Source organism: Chiloscyllium punctatum, chromosome 35, assembly GCF_047496795.1.
Source record: "Chiloscyllium punctatum isolate Juve2018m chromosome 35, sChiPun1.3, whole genome shotgun sequence".
Taxonomy (NCBI): Eukaryota; Metazoa; Chordata; class Chondrichthyes; order Orectolobiformes; family Hemiscylliidae; genus Chiloscyllium; species Chiloscyllium punctatum.
Window position 1 is genome coordinate 6,297,275 of NC_092773.1, and position 22,540 is coordinate 6,319,814.

The 22,540-nt window shown below is 49.8% G+C and overlaps 1 protein-coding gene across 5 annotated transcripts in view; it reads left to right on the forward strand.

The window, feature by feature from the left end:
- Positions 1-22,540, forward strand: part of adgra2 (adhesion G protein-coupled receptor A2) — a 145,276-nt gene that overhangs the window by 24,125 nt on the left and 98,611 nt on the right. For 2 of the 5 annotated variants that reach the window (XM_072553877.1, XM_072553876.1), the window contains exon 2: positions 3,874-3,945. In XM_072553877.1, coding sequence (XP_072409978.1) covers positions 3,874-3,945 — 72 coding nt within the window. Of the gene's footprint in view, positions 1-3,873; positions 3,946-6,233; positions 6,253-9,790; positions 9,844-11,647; positions 11,667-22,540 lie in introns of those variants that run through there. The other 3 variants (XM_072553880.1, XM_072553878.1, XM_072553879.1) reach the window with 3 other exon arrangements.

Below are 22,540 nucleotides of genomic sequence, written 5' to 3' on the forward strand. Positions count from 1 at the left end.
CAGTCTGAAGCTGCGAAGGCTTCCTTGCTCCATGCTGAGTTCCTGTGCATTGGTTGGTGCTGACCTGGTGACACGGTATTCCACCATGATTGGGTCCAGTCCACAGCTTGCTGCAGAAGGAGCTGGTTCACCCTGAAACACTCTGAGGTGGTTCAGACCAGGGACACAGTCAGGAAGGTTGGATCGGCCAGTGAGCTGCTGGATAATGGGAGATTAACAGCTAACCCAGACTTCCATGGGCTCCCTATTGGGGAAGGAGGAGAACCCTGGGGAGGTAGACCGGTACACCCAGCTGTGAGATACTCCCAGAGTAGTGGGAAGTCAGTGGGAAAGTGCAGCATACCTTGGGAGTGTGAGATAAAAACTGGGAGGGAGACAGTGCAGGACACTGTGGGAGTGTGTGCTATACTGAGGGAGACAGTGCAGGACACTGTGGGAGTGTGTGATATACTGAGGGAGACACAGTACAGGACACTGTGGGAGTGTGTGATATACTGAGGGAGACACAGTGCAGGACACTGTGGGAGTGTGTGATATACTGAGGGAGACACAGTGCAGGACACTGTGGGAGTGTGTGATATACTGAGGGAGACACAGTGCAGGACACTGTGGGAATGTGTGATATACTGAGGGGGACAGTGCAGGACACTGTGGGAGTGTGTGATATACTGAGGAAGACACAGTGCAGGACACTGTGGGAGTGTGTGCTATACTGAGGGAGACACAGTGCAGGACACTGTGGGAGTGTGTGATATACTGAGGGAGACACAGTGCAGGACACTGTGGGTGTGTGTGATATACTGAGGGAGACAGTGCAGGACCCTGTGGGAGTGTGTGATATACTGAGGGGGACACAGTGCAGGACACTGTGGGAGTGTGTGATATACTGAGGGAGACAGTGCAGGACCCTATGGGAGTGTGTGATATACTGAGGAAGACACAGTGCAGGACACTGTGGGAGTGTGTGATATACTGAGGGGGACAGTGCAGGACCCTGTGGGAGTGTGTGATATACTGAGGGGGACAGTGCAGGACCCTGTGGGAGTGTGTGATATACTGAGGGAGACACAATGCAGGACCCTATGGGAGTGTGAGATATACTGAGGGAGACAGTGCAGGACACTGTGGGAGTGTGTGATATACTGAGGGAGACAGTGCAGGACCCTATGGGAGTGTGAGATATACTGAGGGGGACAGTGCAGGACCCTGTGGGAGTGTGAGATATACTGAGGGGGACACAGTGCAGGACCCTGTGGGAGTGTGTGATATACTGAGGGGGACAGTGCAGGACCCTGTGGGAGTGTGTGATATACTGAGGGAGACAGTGCAGGACCCTGTGGGAGTGTGTGATATACTGAGGGGGACAGTGCAGGACCCTGTGGGAGTGTGTGATATACTGAGGGAGACAGTGCAGGACCCTGTGGGAGTGTGAGATATACTGAGGGGGACAGTGCAGGACCCTGTGGGAGTGTGTGATATACTGAGGGAGACACAATGCAGGACACTGTGGGAGTGTGTGATATACTGAGGGAGACACAGTGCAGGACACTTTGGGAGTGTGTGCTATACTGAGGGAGACACAGTGCAGGACACTGTGGGAGTGTGTGATATACTGAGGGAGACACAGTGCAGGACACTTTGGGAGTGTGTGCTATACTGAGGGAGACACAGTGCAGGACACTGTGGGAGTGTGTGATATACTGAGGGAGACACAGTGCAGGACACTGTGGGAGTGTGTGATATACTGAGGGGGACAGTGCAGGACACTGTGGGAGTGTGTGATATACTGAGGGAGACACAGTGCAGGACACTGTGGGAGTGTGTGATATACTGAGGGGGACAGTGCAGGACCCTGTGGGAGTGTGTGATATACTGAGGGGGACACAGTGCAGGACACTATGGGAATGTGTGATATACTGAGGGGGACACAGTGCAGGACACTGTGGGAGTGTGTGATATACTGAGGGAGACACAGTGCAGGACACTGTGGGAGTGTGTGATATACTGAGGGAGACACAGTGCAGGACACTATGGGAATGTGTGATATACTGAGGGGGACACAGTGCAGGACACTGTGGGAGTGTGTGATATACTGAGGGAGACACAGTGCAGGACACTGTGGGAGTGTGTGATATACTGAGGGAGACACAGTGCAGGACACTGTGGGAGTGTGTGATATACTGAGGGAGACAGTGCAGGACCCTGTGGGAGTGTGTGATATACTGAGGGGGACACAGTGCAGGACACTGTGGGAGTGTGTGATATACTGAGGGAGACAGTGCAGGACCCTATGGGAGTGTGTGATATACTGAGGAAGACACAGTGCAGGACACTGTGGGAGTGTGTGATATACTGAGGGGGACAGTGCAGGACCCTGTGGGAGTGTGTGATATACTGAGGGGGACAGTGCAGGACCCTGTGGGAGTGTGTGATATACTGAGGGAGACACAATGCAGGACCCTATGGGAGTGTGAGATATACTGAGGGAGACAGTGCAGGACACTGTGGGAGTGTGTGATATACTGAGGGAGACAGTGCAGGACCCTGTGGGTGTGTGTGATATACTGAGGGGGACAGTGCAGGACCCTGTGGGAGTGTGTGATATACTGAGGGGGACAGTGCAGGACCCTGTGGGAGTGTGTGATATACTGAGGGGGACAGTGCAGGACACTGTGGGAGTGTGTGATATACTGAGGGAGACAGTGCAGGACACTGTGGGAGTGTGTGATATACTGAGGGGGACAGTGCAGGACCCTGTGGGAGTGTGTGATATACTGAGGGGGACAGTGCAGGACCCTGTGGGAGTGTGAGATATACTGAGGGGGACAGTGCAGGACCCTGTGGGAGTGTGTGATATACTGAGGGAGACACAATGCAGGACACTGTGGGAGTGTGTGATATACTGAGGGAGACACAGTGCAGGACACTGTGGGAGTGTGTGCTATACTGAGGGAGACAGTGCAGGACACTGTGGGAGTGTGTGATATACTGAGGGAGACACAGTACAGGACACTGTGGGAGTGTGTGATATACTGAGGAAGACACAGTGCAGGACACTGTGGGAGTGTGTGCTACACTGAGGGAGACACAGTGCAGGACACTGTGGGAGTGTGTGATATACTGAGGGAGACACAGTACAGGACACTGTGGGAGTGTGTGATATACTGAGGAAGACACAGTGCAGGACACTGTGGGAATGTGTGATATACTGAGGGAGACACAGTGCAGGACCCTGTGGGAGTGTGTGATATACTGAGGGGGACAGTGCAGGACCCTGTGGGAGTGTGTGATATACTGAGGGGGACAGTGCAGGACTCTGTGGGAATGTGTGATATACTGAGGGGGACAGTGCAGGACCCTGTGGGAGTGTGTGATATACTGAGGGAGACACAATGCAGGACACTGTGGGAGTGTGTAATATACTGAGGGAGACACAGTGCAGGACACTGTGGGAGTGTGTGCTATACTGAGGGAGACACAGTGCAGGACACTGTGGGAGTGTGTGATATACTGAGGGAGACACAGTGCAGGACACTGTGGGAGTGTGTGATATACTGAGGGAGACACAGTGCAGGACACTGTGGGAGTGTGTGATATACTGAGGGGGACAGTGCAGGACCCTGTGGGAGTGTGTGATATACTGAGGGGGACAGTGCAGGACCCTGTGGGCGAGTGTGATATACTGAGGGTCACTGTCTCAGTTTGCTGTAACTGTCCATTATACACCTCTGAGGGATGGTTATGTTCCAGTGTTTCTCCCCAATCTCTCGAGTATTTGACCCTCATTTACATGAAGTTTCTGTGATTTTGATGGTGCAGGAATCCCGATAATGTGTCTCACCTCCAGTGTTTGTCTACCTTGTTGTTTTACAGAATACTGAGCAACAACAAGATTGTAATCCTCAAGGCTGGTGCTTTCTCTGGACTTCAGGCCCTTGAGAAATTGTAAGTGCCCTTTCTCACCTTGCTTGCTGTGATTGCGTTGGCATTGTCTGCTTGTTCTGAGTTGAATTATTTGCACAGACTTTGTAGCAATGAATAAGAATTCCTGTATCAGCATACTCTCCTTCTGCAGCCTCACTCCTTCCAGCTGTGTTCTGACAGACCCTCAGACAGCAGCGTCTGTATCTTGGACACTGCTTCTTGAAAAGGCTTCTGTAAAATCGGTGGTCATTGGCTGGGGTAGAATGGACTGCAGAGGCTTGGTGAATGGCTGGGGGTGAGGACCTGAAAAATGGGGGAGTGAGGACAGGCAGCAATCTGGAAGCTCGGGGCAAAGTGATGACATTAGGAAGGCAATGAGGAGTTCTGGGAAATGTGGAGTGGGAGATGAGGGAGATTCTGGCCTGAGTGGGCTAGTAGGGGAGCCCAGCAGGGAAGATGGCAGGGTTTTACCTGGGGGGAACTGGGGAGGCCCAGCAGAAATTCATCCCAAGGCTGAAGGGACATGCTCAGGGGAAGAGGAGACAACCATGGCTGACACCAGAAATCAGGGACAGTGGAAAAACAAAGGAAAAAGCGTACATTGTGGGAAGCCTTTAAAAACCAGCACAGGATAATTAGACCAGCAATAAAGGAGGGGGGGGGGGGGTGGGGAAGGATGAAACATCAGGGTAAGCCAGTTTGTTATGTAAAAGAAGATTGCAAGAGCTTTTTTTTAAGATAATTAAAAGCTCAGGGAGAGGCAAGAGTGGAAGTTGGAGCACTGGAAGGTGAGGCTGGAGAAGGAGTAATGGCGAAATGGTGGGGGAACTGGAATGGAACTTGGCATCAGCCTTCACAGTGGAAGACACCAGCAACATCGTAGAACTTGGAGAGAGACAGGCCAGAGGTGAGTGCAGTGGTCATCAGGATTTTAGTAAGGCGTTTGATAAGGTCCCCCATGGTAGGCTACTGCAGAAAATACAGAGATATGGCATTGAAGGTGAGTTGGAGGTTTGGATTAGGAATTGGCTCTCTGGAAGAAGACAGAGGGTAGTAGTTGATGGCAAAGGTTCATCTTGGAGTGCCGTCACTAGCGGTGTTCCGCAAGGATCTGTTTTGGGACCATTGCTGTTTGTCATTTTTATAAATGACCTGGAGGAAGGGTTAGAAGGTTGGGTGAGCAAGTTTGCGGATGATACGAAAGTCGGAGGAGTTGTAGACAGTGAGGAAGGATGTGGCAGGTTACAGCAGGATATAGAGAAGCTGCAGAGCTGGGCAGAAAGGTGGCAAATGGAGTTCAATGTAGCTAAGTGTGAAGTGATTCACTTTGGTAAGAGTAATAAAAAGATGGATTACTGGGCTAATGGTAGACTACTTGGTAGTGTGGAAGAGCAGAGGGATCTTGGTGTCCATGTACACAGATCTCTGAAAGTTGCCACCCAGGTAAATAGTGCAGTGAAGAAGGCATATGGCGTACTGGCTTTTATTGGTAGAGGAATTGAGTTCCGGAGTCCTGAGGTCATGCTGCAGTTGTATAAGACTCTGGTGCGGCCGCATCTGGAATATTGTGTGCAGTTTTGGTCGCCATACTATAGGAAGGATGTGGAGGCACTGGAACGGGTGCAGAGGAAGTTTACCAGGATGTTGCCTGGTATGGTAGGAAAATCCTATGAGGAAAGGCTGAGGCACTTGGGGTTGTTTTCATTGGAGAAAAGAAGGTTTAGGGGTGATTTGATAGAGGTGTACAAGATGATTAGGGGGTTAGATCGGGTTGACAGTGAGAACCTTTTTCCACGTATGGAGTCAGCTATCACAAGGGGGCATAGCTTTAAATTAAGGGGGGTAGATACAGGACTGATGTTAGGGGTAGGTTCTTCACTCAGCGAGTCGTAAGTTCATGGAATGCCCTGCCAGTAGCAGTAGTGGACTCTCCCTCTTTATGGGTATTTAAGCGGGCATTGGATAGGTATATGCAGGATAGTGGCTTAGTGTAGGTTAGGGGTGCTTTGATCGGCGCAACATCGAGGGCCGAAGGGCCTGTACTGTGCTGTAATGTTCTATGTTCTATGTTCTATGTTCTATCACTAAGGAGAAGGTAGTTGGGAAGCTTAAAGTGAATAAATCAGCTGGATTGGAGGGAATACCACCTGGATTTCTGTAGGAAACCACTGAGGAGATTTCTGAGGCATTGGTGTAATCTTTCAGGAAACATTGGAGCCAGGGAGGATCCCAGAGGCCTGGAAAATGGCCATCGTAATCTCCTGGTTTATAATGGACCGAAAGAGAAGACAGCAAACTACAAGCTGGTTAGCCTGAGCTCAGTCGTTGGTAAGATTTGAGAGTGTAATAAGAATGGGGTTGGAGAGTAGTTGGAAGTGCATGCTAAAATAGGGCTGAATCAACATGGCTTTGTCAAGGGAAGGTCATGCCTGACAAATCTGTTGGAATTCATGGAGGAGGTAACAAGCAGGTTAGACAAAGGAGAGCCAGTGGCTGTGATCGATTAGAAATTTCCAAAGGTCTTTGACACAGGAGGCTGTGAAATAAAATAAGAGCCCATGATATTAGGGGCAAAGTGCTGGCATGGATTGGCTGACTGGCAGAAGGCAGAGAGTGGGGGTAAAGGGACCTTTTTCAGGATGGCAACTGGCAACTAGTCCACAGAGGTCAGTGTTGGGACCACAACAAACCATTAGTGATACATTTGTGATCTGATGAGGGAATGGAGGTCATTGTTGCTAAGTTTGCAGATGACACAAAGATAGCTGGAGGGACTGGTAGTGTTGAGGAAGTGGGGAGTTTGTAGAAGGACTTGGACAGGCTAGGAGAATATAGTGACAGGTAGAATATAGTGTGGGAAGGTGTGAGGTTATGTACTTTGCTGGGAAGGATAGAGACATAAACTATTTTCGAAACAGGGAAAGGCTTCAGAAATCTGAAGTGCCAAGGGACTTGGGAGTTCTAGTTCAAGATTCTGTTGAGGGTAACATGCAGGTTGAGATAGGAAGGCAAATGCAGTGTTAGCATTCATTTCAAGAGGGCTAGAAAACAAGAGCAGGGATGTACTGCTGAGGCTGTAGAAGACTCTGGGGGGAGAGTGCATTTGGAACATTGTGAGCACTTCTGGGTCCCGTATCTCAGGAGCGATGTGCTGGTGTTGGAGGGGGTCCAGAGGATGTTTACAAGAATGATCCTGGGGATGGAGGGCTTGTTACCTGAGAAATGGTTGAGGACTCTGGACTTGTACTCGATGGAGGGAAGTGGGATGAGGAAGGATTTCATTGACACTTTGAGAATGCTAAGAGGCCTGGATATGGTGGACATGGTGAAGATGTTTGCAATAGTAGAACCCAAGGGCACAGCCTCAGAGTGAAGGGACTCCCCTTTTGAACTGAGATGAGGAGGCATTTCTTCATCCAGAGGGTGGTGACGCTGTGGAACTTACTGCCACTGAGGGCTGTGGAGCCCAAGTCATGAAGCGTATTTAAGACAGAGATAGATAGGTTCTTGATTGGTAATGGGATCAAGGGTTCTCAGGAGAAGGCAGGAGAACGGGATTGAGAAATGTATGATGGAGAAAACCTGATGGGCTGAATGGCCTCTTTGTGTCCTCTGGCCTGGAGAGTTTGTGGTCAGCCTCAAGCAGCAAGAACAAGGGAAGACTTGACCTCCATGAGGAAGAGACAGACGGCAGTATGCAGTGAGCAGACTGTGTTGTCAGGCTCCCTGCTAGTGTGTGTCTGTCTGTGTGTGTCTGTGTGTGTGTCTCTCTCCCCCCTCTCATTAGAGTTATAATGTATGCTTCTGCTGTGGGCTCCCATTTCAATCAGCCCTGTCATCTTCCCTCTCTGATCTCAACATGCAAACCGCTTGCACAGCCACAGGAATGCTTTACCACGTTGCCGTAGGGATCGGTGTGTGGGTACAGAGTGAGAATTTCCCACAGATGAGGGGCAGCACAATAAGCTGCTGGGCTTGGGCAAGGGCTGCAGACAGTGTGTGGACTGCCTGCTCATTTTTCCTGAGCCTTCAGAACCCATTCAGTGTATTGTCGCCAAGCATTTCTGCTCCCTCAACAAGTCCAGTGCATTCGGTGGGGAGGTTTCCCGAAGGTTGGTTGGATTTACTTGGGGAGGCAGGCGGTGTGCCTGGGAGCCCAGTTAGACTCCAGACAGGGTGAAGACTGTTCAACGTGTCAGGTCCCCAACGCCTGGCCTGTGGGTGTGTCAGCCAACAGCAGGCGCTCAAGGGATGCAGGCTTTGGCAATGAGTCCCAGTGGAATTTGGCAAACCTCCTGGAGAGGCTGCAGAATGTGTTGCTAACCTTGGGAAAGATCTCCTTGTACTGTCTGTGTCATGCAGGCTCTGTGAATGCCTCAGTGAAAAATATATCTAAAAAAGGCAGGCTCCCACACAGGCAGACCACAATTGGAACTGGATTCTGCCTCCAGGAGTTTTTCTCAACTTTGACCCTACACACATACACACACACCAGACACACACACATACACACACACACACACACACACACCAGACACACACACACACCAGACACACACACACACAAACACACACGCACACACACTGCACAAACACAAACGCACACACACACAGACACACACACACACACACACACACCCCGTCACATGATTTCCCAAGTGCATTTGAAAGGGTTCAGAAAAGATTTACAAGGATGTTGCCAGGGTCAGATGGTTTGAGCTATAGGCAGAGGCTGAATAGAGTGGAGTTGTTTTCCCTGGAGCGTCAGAGGCTGAGGGGTGACTTTATAGAGGTTTATAAAATCATGAGCGGCATGGATAGGGGAAGCAGACAAGGTCTTTTCCCTGGGGTGGGGGAGTCCAGAACTAGAGGACATAGGTTTAGGGTGTGAGGGGAAAGGTATAAAAGGGACTGAAGGGACAACGTTTTCACACAGAGGGTGGTACATGTATGGAATGAGCTGCCAGGGGAAGTGGTGGAGGCTGGGACAATTTCAACATTTAAAAGGCATCTGGATGGGTATATGAATAGGAAGGGTTAGAGGGATATGGGCCGGGTGCTGTCAAATGGGATTAGATGAGTCGGGATATCTGGTCAGCGTGGATGATTTGGACCGAAGGCTGTATTTTCGTGCTTTATGACTCAGATGTTGGAACTATTGCAGGCCAGTTACAGACGATGGCTGTTTGTCATTGTTCCTGCCCTGTGACCTCCTGTCACTGTCTCTCCCCTTTGGCCCCATCCTCTCACAGTGACTGTCTCTCTTCTGCAACCTCTGGGTGACATACATCCCCCAGCTGAATCCTCCCTTTTTCTGCTGCCTGTAGTTTTGCCTCATCAGCTTTGATTAAAGAGCTCAGTTTGTCGAGTTCCACCATAGAAACAGGCCCTTTGACCCACCATGTCTACACTGACTAACACATATCAAACTACACTAATCCCAATTAGCTGCACTTGATCCATAGCTGAATATGCCCTGACATTATAAATGCTCTCCCAGCTCCTTCTTAAATGTCTTGAGGGGGTCTCCACCATCTTCACAGGCAGCACGTTCCTGATGTCTACCCTGTCTCGGTGAGAAAAAACCTTTTCCTCAGATCCCTTCTAAAACACTTAGTCCCCATCTTGAACTGATGCTCTCTGGTCTCAGATATGTTGGCCGCAGGGAAATGATTCTCCTGATCCACCTTAGTGATGCCTCTCATAATTTGGTAAACCTCAAGTAGGTCCCACTTCGGCCTCCTCTGCTCCAAGGAAAGCCAATGCCGCCCATTCTGTCTGTTTTCAGAAGTAATACTTTCCCATTCCAGACAATCTCCTGGTGAATCTCCTCTGCACCCTCTCCAGTGTCACCACCTCCCTCTGACAGTGTGGCTGGTGTTCAGGAGTACAAACATCTCATCTCATGTTGTCTTATCGGTATGTCATTTTCACCATCTATTTTTGCTTTTGCAATTTTGAGCACCTCTTCATTTACCTTGTGCTGTGTGTGTGGAATTTTAAACATGTCTCTGACATCCACGTTTCAAAAGCTTCTAGTTTCTTGGAAAGATCTTTCAAAATGGTTTTTGTTTCTGAGGCTGACAGGAAAGTGAATAGAATGAAGCATCTTCTGAGTTTTTCCTCGTTAAAACCTTCAGTTTCCATTTTGTTAATACATTGTCATCTTTGTGAAATGACTTGTCACATACTCTGTACTGTCCTAACCTGAGCACTAAGCTGTCTTTTGCATGATCATTTGGTGTAAACAGGCAAATGCATTAACTTGGCAAAAGTGAGGACTGCAGATGCTGGAAACCAGAGTTTACATCAGAATGGTGCTGGAAAAGCACAGCAGGTCAGGCAGCATCCGAGGAACAGGAAATTAGATGTTTTGAGCAAAAGCCCTTCATCAGTGCATTAACTTGTCCCAGTCTGAGACACTTCGACCTTCACTCTAGCTTCTCTGAATGTCTTTCCTCTCTGTCCATAGGGTTTGTCTGTTTGGTCTTCATATTCTATCTCTATTCAAAGCATCTGCATTGTCCTCGCTCTGTGATACTTTGTCGACTCTGGAGTTTGTGATGTGTGGTCAGTGTACCAGACTACACATTCATGTCTCCAGAGTTTCTGATGAGATTTTTTAGATTAGATTCCCTACAGCATAGAAACAGGCCCTTCGGCCCAACCAGTCCACACCGACCCTCCGAAGAGTAACCCACCCAGACCCATTACCCTCTGACGAATGAACCTAACACTATGGGCAATTTAGCATGGCCAATTCACCTAACCTGCACATCTTTGGAGTGTGGGAGGAAACCGGAGCACCCGGAGGAAACCCACGCAGACACTGGGAGAATGTGCAAACTCCACACAGACAGTCGCCTGAGGCTGGAATTGAACCTGGGTCCCTATTGCTGTGAGGCAGCAGTGCTAACCACTGTGCCACCCCCCTGTCCAGTTTTCTGAATCCTTGTTTTGGTCTCCGGTTTGAAGAACACTGGTGACAGTACAGACTTGCTGCAGTCCGCCCAGACGTTAGCAGTGTGTGAGAGAAGAGCCATCTCAGGGATGTTTGTGTTCTCATGGGAATGATAACATATCCCTTGCTACTGCCCTGGGAATGTTAGCCTGCATCATGGCTTGTGCAGCATTTAGTCTCTCAGCATTTAGTGTGTTCAGAGTGTGTCCAGGGAGCCAGGAAGCTGTCACACACCACACTCATGAGCAGAGAAAACACAGCGGGCAGCCTCTGAGAGATCACCGGGAACATTTGTGCACAGCTTCCTCAGAAAACTCCCCAAGTCTGTCTGCAGCCTGTCTGCCCTGAAGGAGCTGGGCCTGACACAGTAACTCAGCTCCCATGACCAACCTTGACAGAACCCCGACGTCCAGCTGCACACCACACTGACTGCACTTGTGTCCTGTTCCAAACAGATGGGCTAAACTCTGGGGCCTGTGAGATCTGAGCTATCTCTGTCACAGCTTTTACAGTCACTGGCTGACCCTTAGTGTTTCACATCAGCTGGCATGGAGGCACAGCACGATCCCACACGAACGAGTGACCAGAGCGCCTGCTTTAATTGCCCAAGGGAACTGGGGAGCAGAACTCCTCTGCTCGCTCTGTGAAGCTGCCTGAGAGGGACGACACACCCTTGGGTACTGCCCAGATCACGTGCTCAGGGGCAGGAGGGCCATCTGGGGAGCAGATGTGGGAATGATGTTCCCTCCTGCTCCTGAGTCCCAGAAAGTGCACTGCCCAGGTAAGGGAGCTGCCTTACTAGCTTTGCAGGAAAGATGTGGTGGGGGGGTGTGTGGGGGGGGAGGTGGTGCGGGGAATCAAATGCACAGCCAGCCTCGGGAGAGCAATCCAGTCAGCCACATCTAAAACTCTAACCACTCATTCCTGACAGAAATCCTCCAGACCATTCCAAATATTATGCTTGCTGCGAGGATTCAATAGAGTGAGTGTGCTGAGGTCCGAGAGTGGTTTATCTAGTAAATGGAACCGGGTGCAGTGTAAACACAGCTCCCACATCAGCTGCATAAAGGATTGACTGTTCACTACTGATAGATTAAAGAGCTGGAGGAACACACTGTCAGCAACAGGATTTCAGTCCACTCTACAATACAGTTTGTACACAAGCTGCTGCCCCCCCCCTCCCCCACTCACTGAACTCTGCCTGGTCTGGGGAGAGTCATTACTGAAGACATACTGCACTGTTGGAGGGTCAGTACGGAGATGATTCTGTTTTCTAGCATTTGGCCCAGACCCTCACACAGTGCGGCAGTCCAAGTGATCATCTCAGTCCTTCCTTTATCACTCCAGGGTTTCTGCTTCTCCCATCATCTCACACCGAGAGTTTGAGAGAAACAGTTTGAGATAAAATGGGTCACTTATTTTTTTTTAAATCACCTCTAAACACCCTCCTCCTTGCCACTGCCCTCTGGTTATTGTGCCCTCCGCTAAAGCGATCTATGCCATCTAAGCCCATTAATAGCCTTCTCCAGCTCAGTCATGTTCCCCACTCCCCAGCCTTCCCTGCTGTTAGGACAACAGGCCCTAGCTGATCGCCTCGCTCTGCAAGGGTTCACGGTTAGACTCCCCACAGCTGGGAGAGAGAGAGAGAGACCCTCACCCTGAGACCCAATGAGATTTGGAACATGACTGGATGAGGTACAGGCTATCCCTATGGTAACGAGATGCGGCCTGCAGCCCGTTTCCCAGAGGATTTCACAGCCTTTTACACAGACTCGCTGTTGAAGGGTGGGAATGGTTGGTGCCATTCTGTGCACAGGTGGATCCCACAGCTTTGGGCCATTGATGAGGCAGATTGTTATAGTGAGGGAGAGAGACTGTGCACGGCTCAGGGCTTGGATGGGGACAGGGTACTATACTTGCATCAGTGACGGAGAGTCGGGAGATATGGGCATGTCTGATTCCACCTCCATTTGGATACAGTCTGCTCGTTCAGCTTCTCTGTGCCCTTGGCTAAACAGTGAGAAGCCATTTGAGTCCCTCCATCTGTGACAAATAGTGGAGATCAGAGCCAGTTGGGCAGTATCTGTGGAGATAGAGAGAGAGAGAGAGAGAGAGAGCAAGCTAACGTTTTGAGTTGAGGTGACTTTTCAGTCTGTGAGGGACAAACAGGCTCAGAGAAACTCCAGCACTGGATGAATAGCAGGATCCCACTGTCTCATTGTTCCACTATTTCAGTCTCTGGGCATTTACCTTTGAGTCAGGTCAGACCAGATCCAACTTGAGTCCTAAAAAGTAATTGTCGCCATCTTCCGAAATCCTCTGTTTTTACTGATGTGGCTCCAGCTTTGGTTTTACTGATTTCCGAAGGTATGACTTGGCTGAGATGTCATTTTGGAGATGGCTTTGACAGGCTGGAACCAAACCGACTTCCAGTGTGACATCCCTGCTCACTGCTCACCCCCCCCCCCCCCCCCAACCTGGGTCAAAGCAAATTCGACAGCATCTGGAGAAGTGCTGAGAAGTATTTCTGCAGGATTCTATGTTTCCAGTGATGATCATGCTGATATGCAGGCTGACCCTGTACAGTAGGCCCAGTGCCACTGGCTGGTGAGGCTTCAGGCTGCTTTAACCTTCCCTGACCTGGACCACGTACCCTGTTCCCCTCCACCACAGCGTGACAGCCTGCCCTTTGCTGAGCCCCTCCTTGAGTGGGGTGTTCACTGACAGAGGTAGGGCCACTGAAACCTTGGTGTTTACTGTGGAGGAGGAGGTGGAGGTCAGAAACTGGGAGGAGATCAGTGGCTGAGTGACAACAAAGTGACTACAACCTGAAGATGGGAAGTTTACACTTGAGCCAGAGCCGGACTGGGAGCTGAAGGGCTGATGGGCCAATCAACAGAGCCATTGGGCTGAGCGAGAATCTGAATCTTTTCCAACCCAGTCTGCTTTGTATCAGGGCCAGAAGGAGTGAGAGCTGCTCTGATTAATGGTGATTTATTGAACACACCAGAAGATCCAATCTGTATTTCAGGTTCATAAACGGGAGGTTTGGACAGAATTCAGTGCCGCACGATAGAACTCTGGGCTTTCCCAATGTGTATTTGTGAAGTGTGGGTTACATTAAATCCAGATTTACTCGCTCTGTCGTACATGAGATCAAGATTAAATATTTAAAAAGAATGATCTAAAATGCAGGATAATCCATCTGGATTGAGTTACGTCGCATGTATCAAATACAAGTGGGATAAAATATGGTTTCATTAACGTCACATCTGACTGGAAGTTTGTTGTGGATCGGTGCAGAGCATAGCCAATCATCTGCGTGGTGTTGCATGTTGGCAAAGAGTCACTGTTTGTGCTTGACTTGGTGTTTAATGGGTCTGAGGCCCAGCCAAGGCCAGTCTGTTAGAGGAACCTTCTGCCTGTCACCAAGTGGTGAAAACACAGTCACTGGGTCTGGCTGTGAGGGAGAGCTGAGAGGGCAGTGTTGTCAACTGGCTGACCAGCACAGAGTTACCCCCTGATGGTGTAGCCTTGGCAATACCCCAGCCCTGTGGTATGCAGACAGCAGACTGCAGTGTCTTGCTCCATGACACAACATGACAGTGTAGAGGGAGGGTAAACCAGGGAGAGAGCTCCACTGTATCAACACAGGGCAGAACATCAGAACAGGAAGAGGCTATTCAGCACCTCGAACCTGCTCTGTTATCCCTCTTCGGGGCTGCTCACCTTTCCCAATTGTGCACGCAAATTCCCATGGTTCACGAGCAACTCGAAATCTCTCTGTCTCTATCTTGACATCTTCCACAGCTCTCTGGGAGAGAGCTTTCCAACCATTGCTCATGCTCTGAATGGTGCACTTCCTCTCGATCTCTGTCTAAAACAGCCTGCCCTTGTTCTGAGGCAGTGTTCACTTGAAACTGCCCAGCCTCTGAACTTGTACATGAACACAGCAAGGAATGGCTCCAACATCCAGAATGTGCTGCCACACCTCAGCCTCAGGGTTGGGCAGTGATGGATCCAAACGACAGGGAACATTGGACTGTGTGAGCTCGTTTGAGAACCCACAGCGAGTGGCACAACATCCTGTGTGCATCCCCTCTGTGTCTCCCTTTCTGCCTCTGTATTCTCGATCACCTCTCATAATCAATATGGACCCGGGTTTTCTCTTCCTGTCCTGAAAGGACAGTCTTGCTGTCCCAGAAATCAATCTGAGGAACCCATTCCACACCTCTCGATGATAAGTGCACACAGTCCTCCTGGTTCACCCTCAGTACTGATCTGAACCGTGGAAGGCAGCCTACTCTGATCCCATTGTGACAAAGGCTAATTTGCTGTTTACATGCAGCTGAAAGGAATGTGCAAGGACACCAGGTCCCCTTGAGACATCTCCCCTTTTTCAGAAATACTCTGGTTGGGGCAACGAGGACTGGATGGAGTCACAGTTCCCCACGGTCTCTTCCATCTGCCATGATCTTGGTCATCCCCTCAGTTAGTCTCAATCCCCCTGAAGCTGATTTGTATTGCCCTCACATTCCAGCTGAGACCTGGTATAGACGGGGATCCGCTGGGATTCAGTCCCTGATCCTTGCAGTAGTTGACTGGTCACAACATGAGAATGACCTGATTAATCCGACTCTCTACATTGTTTATCATTGATATTCCTGAAGACTGACAGCAGGCTAACAGCTCAGTTGTTGCCAGTTTCTCTGTATCCCTCTCGCTCTCTGTCTCTCTCTCTCTCCCTCTCTCTCTCTCTGAAACCCTCCTATCTCAGGCACCATCAATTAATTGAATTAATTGAATCTCTGTAGCCGTCTCTTACAGCACTTGAGAGTGAGGGCCATTGGGTCCCAGGGTGGGGGTTGATATTTATGAATGATCTGGATCTTGGTGTGTGGAGGACATCTTCTGAGTTTGCAGGTGACAGCAACTTTGGGAGGAGGAATGTGTGAAACTCCAAAAGGACATTGACAAGTTGGTCGAGTGGGTGGATAGGTGGTAATGAGAGAAGTAGGAGATGATGCACTTTGCTCAGAAGAGCATGAAAGACAATCTAAAATAGGGACTGCAGGAGCACAGAGACCTGATCGTTGAAGGTGGCAGGACAGGTGGAGAGAGCAGTAAATAAAGCACACAGTGGTCTCAGCGTTAGAGATAACAGCATCGAGTACAAGAACAAGGAGGTGATGTTGAGTTTGTATAAGACACTTGTTAGACCTCAGCTGGAGTAATGTGTCCACTTGGGCACATTATGGGAAAGATGGGAACACATTGGAGAGAGTGTAGGAGGGATTTCCAAGAGTCTTTCCAGGGATGAGGATAGGTTGAAGAAGTTTGGAATGTTCTCCTTGGAGAGAAGGAGGCTGAGAAGAGATTTGAGAGAGGTTTCCAACCTCATGAACAGGCTGGGCAGAAAGAAACTATTTCCACTTGGAAAGGAACAAGAACGAGAGGGGTCCAGAGTGAAAGCAAGGATAGTGTAAGAGAAAACGTTGAACTCAGCAAACAGATAGGGTCAGGGAAATGGAATGGAGGCAGGTTCAGTTGAGGCATTTAAGAGGGTCTTGGATGGTTACTTGGATTGAAATGGTGTGCAGGGATTTGGGAGAAAGGGAAGAAAATTGTTACTCAGTAAAGATGCTTGTCTGAAGAGGCTGGTAAGGAGACAATGGGCCGAACAGCCTCTCCCTGTAGTATAAAGCCTGTGGTGATTCTATGATCTGATCGGGGCTAACACACTGGAAATCATGGCCCTCTGTTCCCAGAGTCAACACAAAAGGTAGAGTTTGAAAAGAATGTATGCAATCCCCAGCCCGGCTGATTTCTGACCCTGGGCCGAGAGAGCCCTCGCACTGGGATACAGTACTGAGCAAGAATGACCATTTATTGCAGGGCAATAGATTCTCGCAACAGTGAAACAGTGAAGCAAAATGAAATAATCTCAACCAACTGAAAACCCCTGCTGGAGGGAAAACTGGGAGATCATTCCCATCACCTTTATTTCCATGATCTCCTGGCCTGGATCTTACTGACCCAAAGATTTCTCCTTGACCTTGCTTTGTCCGAATGCTTCCACAGTTTGCAATAGGCACAGGGTGGCTGTGTCTCTGCTGAATCATCTTGGACTTGTCTAATTCCAAACTCCTCACTTGCCGCATCTGCTGAAAGCAAGGATTTGAAGTGATTTCTTGTTGAGCAGTAAGAGAGTTCAGCTCCTGCAGACTGGCTGATTGCTCTCATGGTCTGATGAACTTCTCTCTGTCTTGTTGAAAGCCCACTCTGTTCAGCAACCTGACAACCGGTCACACGGCAGTGAGAATACAGAGGGCAGGGTCCGTGTCCACACCAGTCAGCATCATGTGAAAACTGTCCAGGTTGTCTGCATATGGCTGGAAACCCCAGCTACACAGAATGTATCCAATCACAGACTTTCAAATTATTCAGCCATCCTCGGAAATCCCACTGTTTCAGATTACTTCTTTCACAGGGTCGTTCTAAAAACCACAAAAATAACAGTCTTTTCAGAGGGCCATTGTTGTCCATGACCTGACAGTGACTGGCGCCTCCTTTCCACCTGCACTATAAATCCTTGCACCTTTTGGAATTTGGAGAAAGTGAGGACTGCAGATGCTGGAGACCAGCGTTGAATGGTGTGGTGCTGGAAAAGCGCAGCAGGTCAGGCAGCATCCGAGGAGCAGGAGGATCGATGTTTCAGGCATAAGCCCTTCTTCAGGAATGAGGCTGGTGTGCCAAGCGGGCTGAGATAACAGGGTGGGGGGGGTTGGGGAATTTGGGGGAGGGGCGCTGAATTTTTTTTAACACTTCCCCCCCCTGTCTGCTTCACAGTGATACTGACACACTGCACACTCCTCCTGGTCTCCCAGCATATTCCCAGCACCCACCCTTTATCTCAGCCCGCTTGGCACACCAGCCTCATTCCTGAAGAAGGGCTTATGCCCGAAACATCGATCCTCCTGCTCCTTGGATGCTGCCTGACCTGCTGTGCTTTTCCAGCACCACACTTTTGAACACCTTTTGGAATTTGGCATTCTTGCATTTGTCCTGATGAGTGCAAGAAAGAACATTGAGAGAAGATTTTTTTTGTTTGATCTCTCTGGTACTGCAGAGACTGGTTGAGTGAGCTTTCTTTATTAACATGTTAGTACATTACTGATGAAGAGCTCTTGCCCGAAACATTGATTCTCCTGCTCCTCGGATGCTGCCTGACCTGCTGTGTTTTTCCAGCAACACTATCTCGAACTTCCTTCAGAAACAGGCAGCAGCAGGAAGCAATTCAAGCAGATCAGAAAATCAGCTTTGTTTTTCAGTTCAGTTAGATATTTCTGTCAGGCATTTACTCATTTACTTTCAGATCAGTCTATCACAATCTCCGATCACTATCTACTCCTCCAGTCCTGACACCCCCCTCTGTATCTCTGTTCCCTTCACTAGCCCCTGTCCTCCCCTCTAGCTGTTCAGTTGCCCTGGAAACCCCTGGACCCTGTCTGTTGTCTGTGTTGACAGCTACTCTCTGAGCTCCTTCAGCACTCTGGTGTGGATTTTTACTGGTTCCTCTCTCCTGTGCCTGGGATGTGTCACTTGTTGAAGCTGCAGTAAAAGCAGGGCTGTGTCTCCGGTTTGTTCAGACTGGAGCAGGCTCCTTGCTGAAAGATTGTTGTGAAATGAGGAAAGCCGGTTCCTGACTGCAGCGAGGGACTGCTCTGTGAGCGAGGGACTGCTCAGTAGACAGTCCTGTGCTCCCACAACGAGAATTAGCCAGTGACTGACCTTTCAGACATTGTTCACAGCCAGCGACTTGACAGTGAGTGGTCAGCTAGTAAGGGATACCTTCACCTCTCATGTGGAGAATGACCTTTGTGTCAGGATGGATTAGGGTTCTGCTTCTTGACTAGCAGGCTGGAGGTCACAGAAGGTCAAATGCCACCACGACCAAGCTGTGAAACAGAATTGGGGAAAACTGATCATTGACACCGGTTAGGAGTGATGGCCAAGTCTGCTGGGAAGTCCAATTGGTTCGTTAGTCAGGGGGCCAAAGGTTACAGCGAGATGAAGGTGAATCTTATTCGGCAGTGGTTAGCAATGCTGTTCCAGTGTTAGGGACTGGCGTTCGTTTCCACCCTCTGGCAACTGTCTTTGTGGAGTTTGCACACTCTCCCTGTGTCTGTGTGGGTTTCCTCTCACAATCCAAAGATGTGCAGGTTAGGGTGGATTAGACATGGGAAATGCAGGGTTCCAGGGATAGGGTAAGGAATGGATCTGGGTGGGATGCTCTTCAAGGGTTGGTGTGGTCTGGATGGACAGAATGGCCTGCTTCTGATGATTTGATGTAACTCGCCATGATTGAACAGCAGAGCAGAGTTGGTGGATTGAATGTCCAAATTCTGTTCCGATACCGAATCGTCTCATTTGTGTTATTCACCCAACTCCTCCAGCTGTGGTCATATGTGACTCCAGTCATGGGGAGCACAGTTGCTGACTGGCTGGAAACCTGATGTTCTTTGGGGATGTGGGTGGACATGGGTGGCCTGATGCTTTTTGCTGAGCTGACACAAATTGGTCAGGGAGAAAGAAAGTGGCGGGAGGGGAAGTTGGCAGTTCTGTCTTCAGCCTGAGGCCTGTCTCTAACACTGTCTGTTATGTAACCATTCCCCAACCCACAGTGGTCAGGGAGACATCAGGCTTTCCTCTGTGTACGCCATTGGTCAGAAACTCAACTGCTCAGTGCTTGTTGATCTCCTCACAGGCTTCCTTGGATGTCTTTAACTCCACCCACACTGTGCTACCTATACCCAGTGAGGAGCAGCTCTGAGATCTCATGGTCTGGTGCTCGGAGGTAACATCTAACCCCCAATCGGCAGGGAGTAGAAAGAGGAGCTCTCTGTTCCACTGTACAGCAATGACTCTCATTGGCTGGAACCTGCTTCAGAACAGCCTGAGTCCATGAATGTGCTATATAAATGCAGAGCTTTTTCCCTTTTGAGTTGAGAATGTAATGTCAGAGAGAGGAGAGAATGATGAGGGAAAGACTGACTCACCATCTTGGAGCACGAAATGAGGCTGGTCAGCTCTCTTTTGTCCCAGAGCCCAGCTCTTTCCCAACATTGTGGATATTGAGTACATGTCTGCCTGGCTCCTGAACTGTCCTGGAATCCCAGCTGTTATCAATATCTCCCTCATCCTTGATGGATTCCAGCAGATTTGGATATGTTTTCAAGCAATGGATTCATCCAAGTGTCACTCTGGGCCAATCTTCCAGCAAACGTTTTGCCTCAGTTGCAAGTTCAAAGACATTATTCCCTTTTTAATCTGATGCCAAAACAAGTGGAGAGAGCAAGGGGCCGTCGACAGTTTTATGGCATTCCTTTGCACACTGACTGCAAGTGAGAAATGTCAGCTGGTTGGAGCACAGCCCTGCCCAGAGCCTCTTCCTTGGAGCGTTTCGGGAATGACGTACCTCAGGCCTTATCGAGGCACAGGCTCAGTACTGACCCTCTGACAGTGCCTGCTCCCTCAGTACAAAACCTCTGACAGTACTTGCTCCCTGAGCACTGACCCTCTGACAGGGTTAGATATAGGGTACAGCTCCCTCAGTACTGACCCTCTGACAGGGTTAGATAGAGGGTAAAGCTCCCTCATTACTGACCCTCTGACAGGGTTAGATAGAGGGTAAAGCTCCCTCATTACTGACCCTCTGACAGGGTTAGATAGAGGGTAAAGCTCCCCCATTACTGACCCTCTGACAGTACCTGCTCCCTGAGTACTGACCCTCTGACAGGGTTAGATACAGGGTAAAGCTCCCTCATTACTGACCCTCTGACAGTACCTGCTCCCTGAGCACTGACCCTCTGACGGGGTTAGATACAGGGTAAAGCTCCCTCAGTACTGACCCTCTGACAGGGTTAGATACAGGGTAAAGCTCCCCCATTACTGACCCTCTGACAGGGTTAGATACAGGGTAAAGCTCCCCCATTACTGACCCTCTGACAGGGTTAGATATAGGGTAAAGCTCCCCCATTACTGACCCTCTGACAGGGTTAGATAGAGGGTAAAGCTCCCTCATTACTGACCCTCTGACAGGGTTAGATAGAGGGTAAAGCTCCCTCATTACTGACCCTCTGACAGGGTTAGATAGAGGGTAAAGCTCCCCCATTACTGACCCTCTGACAGTACCTGCTCCCTGAGCACTGACCCTCTGACAGGGTTAGATACAGGGTAAAGCTCCCTCAGTACTGACCCTCTGACAGGGTTAGATAGAGGGTAAAGCTCCCTCATTACTGACCCTCTGACAGTACCTGCTCCCTCAGTACTGACCCTCTGACGGGGTTAGATATAGGGTAAAGCTCCCTCATTACTGACCCTCTGACAGGGTTAGATAGAGGGTAAAGCTCCCCCATTACTGACCCTCTGACAGTACCTGCTCCCTCAGTACTGACCCTCTGACAGGGTTAGATACAGGGTAAAGCTCCCCCATTACTGACCCTCTGACAGGGTTAGATATAGGGTAAAGCTCCCCCATTACTGACCCTCTGACAGTACCTGCTCCCTGAGCACTGACCCTCTGACAGGGTTAGATACAGGGTAAAGCTCCCTCAGTACTGACCCTCTGACAGGGTTAGATAGAGGGTAAAGCTCCCTCATTACTGACCCTCTGACAGGGTTAGATAGAGGGTAAAGATCCCTGAGCACTGACCCTCTGACAGGGTTAGATAGAGGGTAAAGCTCCCTCAGTACTGACCCTCTGACAGGGTTAGATAGAGGGTAAAGCTCCCCCATTACTGACCCTCTGACAGGGTTAGATAGAGGGTAAAGCTCCCTCAGTACTGACCCTCTGACAGGGTTAGATAGAGGGTAAAGCTCCCCCATTACTGACCCTCTGACAGGGTTAGATAGAGGGTAATGCTCCCCCATTACTGACCCTCTGACAGGGTTAGATATAGGGTAAAGCTCCCCCATTACTGACCCTCTGACAGTACCTGCTCCCTGAGCACTGACCCTCTGACAGGGTTAGATAGAGGGTAAAGCTCCCTCATTACTGACCCTCTGACAGGGTTAGATAGAGGGTAAAGCTCCCTGAGTACTGACCCTCTGACGGGGTTAGATATAGGGTAAAGCTCCCCCATTACTGACCCTCTGACGGGGTTAGATACAGGGTAAAGCTCCCTGAGTACTGACCCTCTGACAGGGTTAGATACAGGGTAAAGCTCCCCCATTACTGACCCTCTGACAGTACCTGCTCCCTCAGTACTGACCCTCTGACAGGGTTAGATAGAGGGTAAAGCTCCCTCAGTACTGACCCTCTGACAGTACCTGCTCCCTGAGCACTGACCCTCTGACAGGGTTAGATATAGGGTAACGCTCCCCCATTACTGACCCTCTGACAGGGTTAGATACAGGGTAAAGCTCCCTCATTACTGACCCTCTGACAGGGTTAGATAGAGGGTAAAGCTCCCCCATTACTGACCCTCTGACAGGGTTAGAGAGAGGGTAAAGCTCCCTCATTACTGACCCTCTGACAGGGTTAGATAGAGGGTAAAGCTCCCTCAGCACTGACCCTCTGACAGGGTTAGATAGAGGGTAAAGCTCCCTCATTACTGACCCTCTGACAGGGTTAGATAGAGGGTAAAGCTCCCT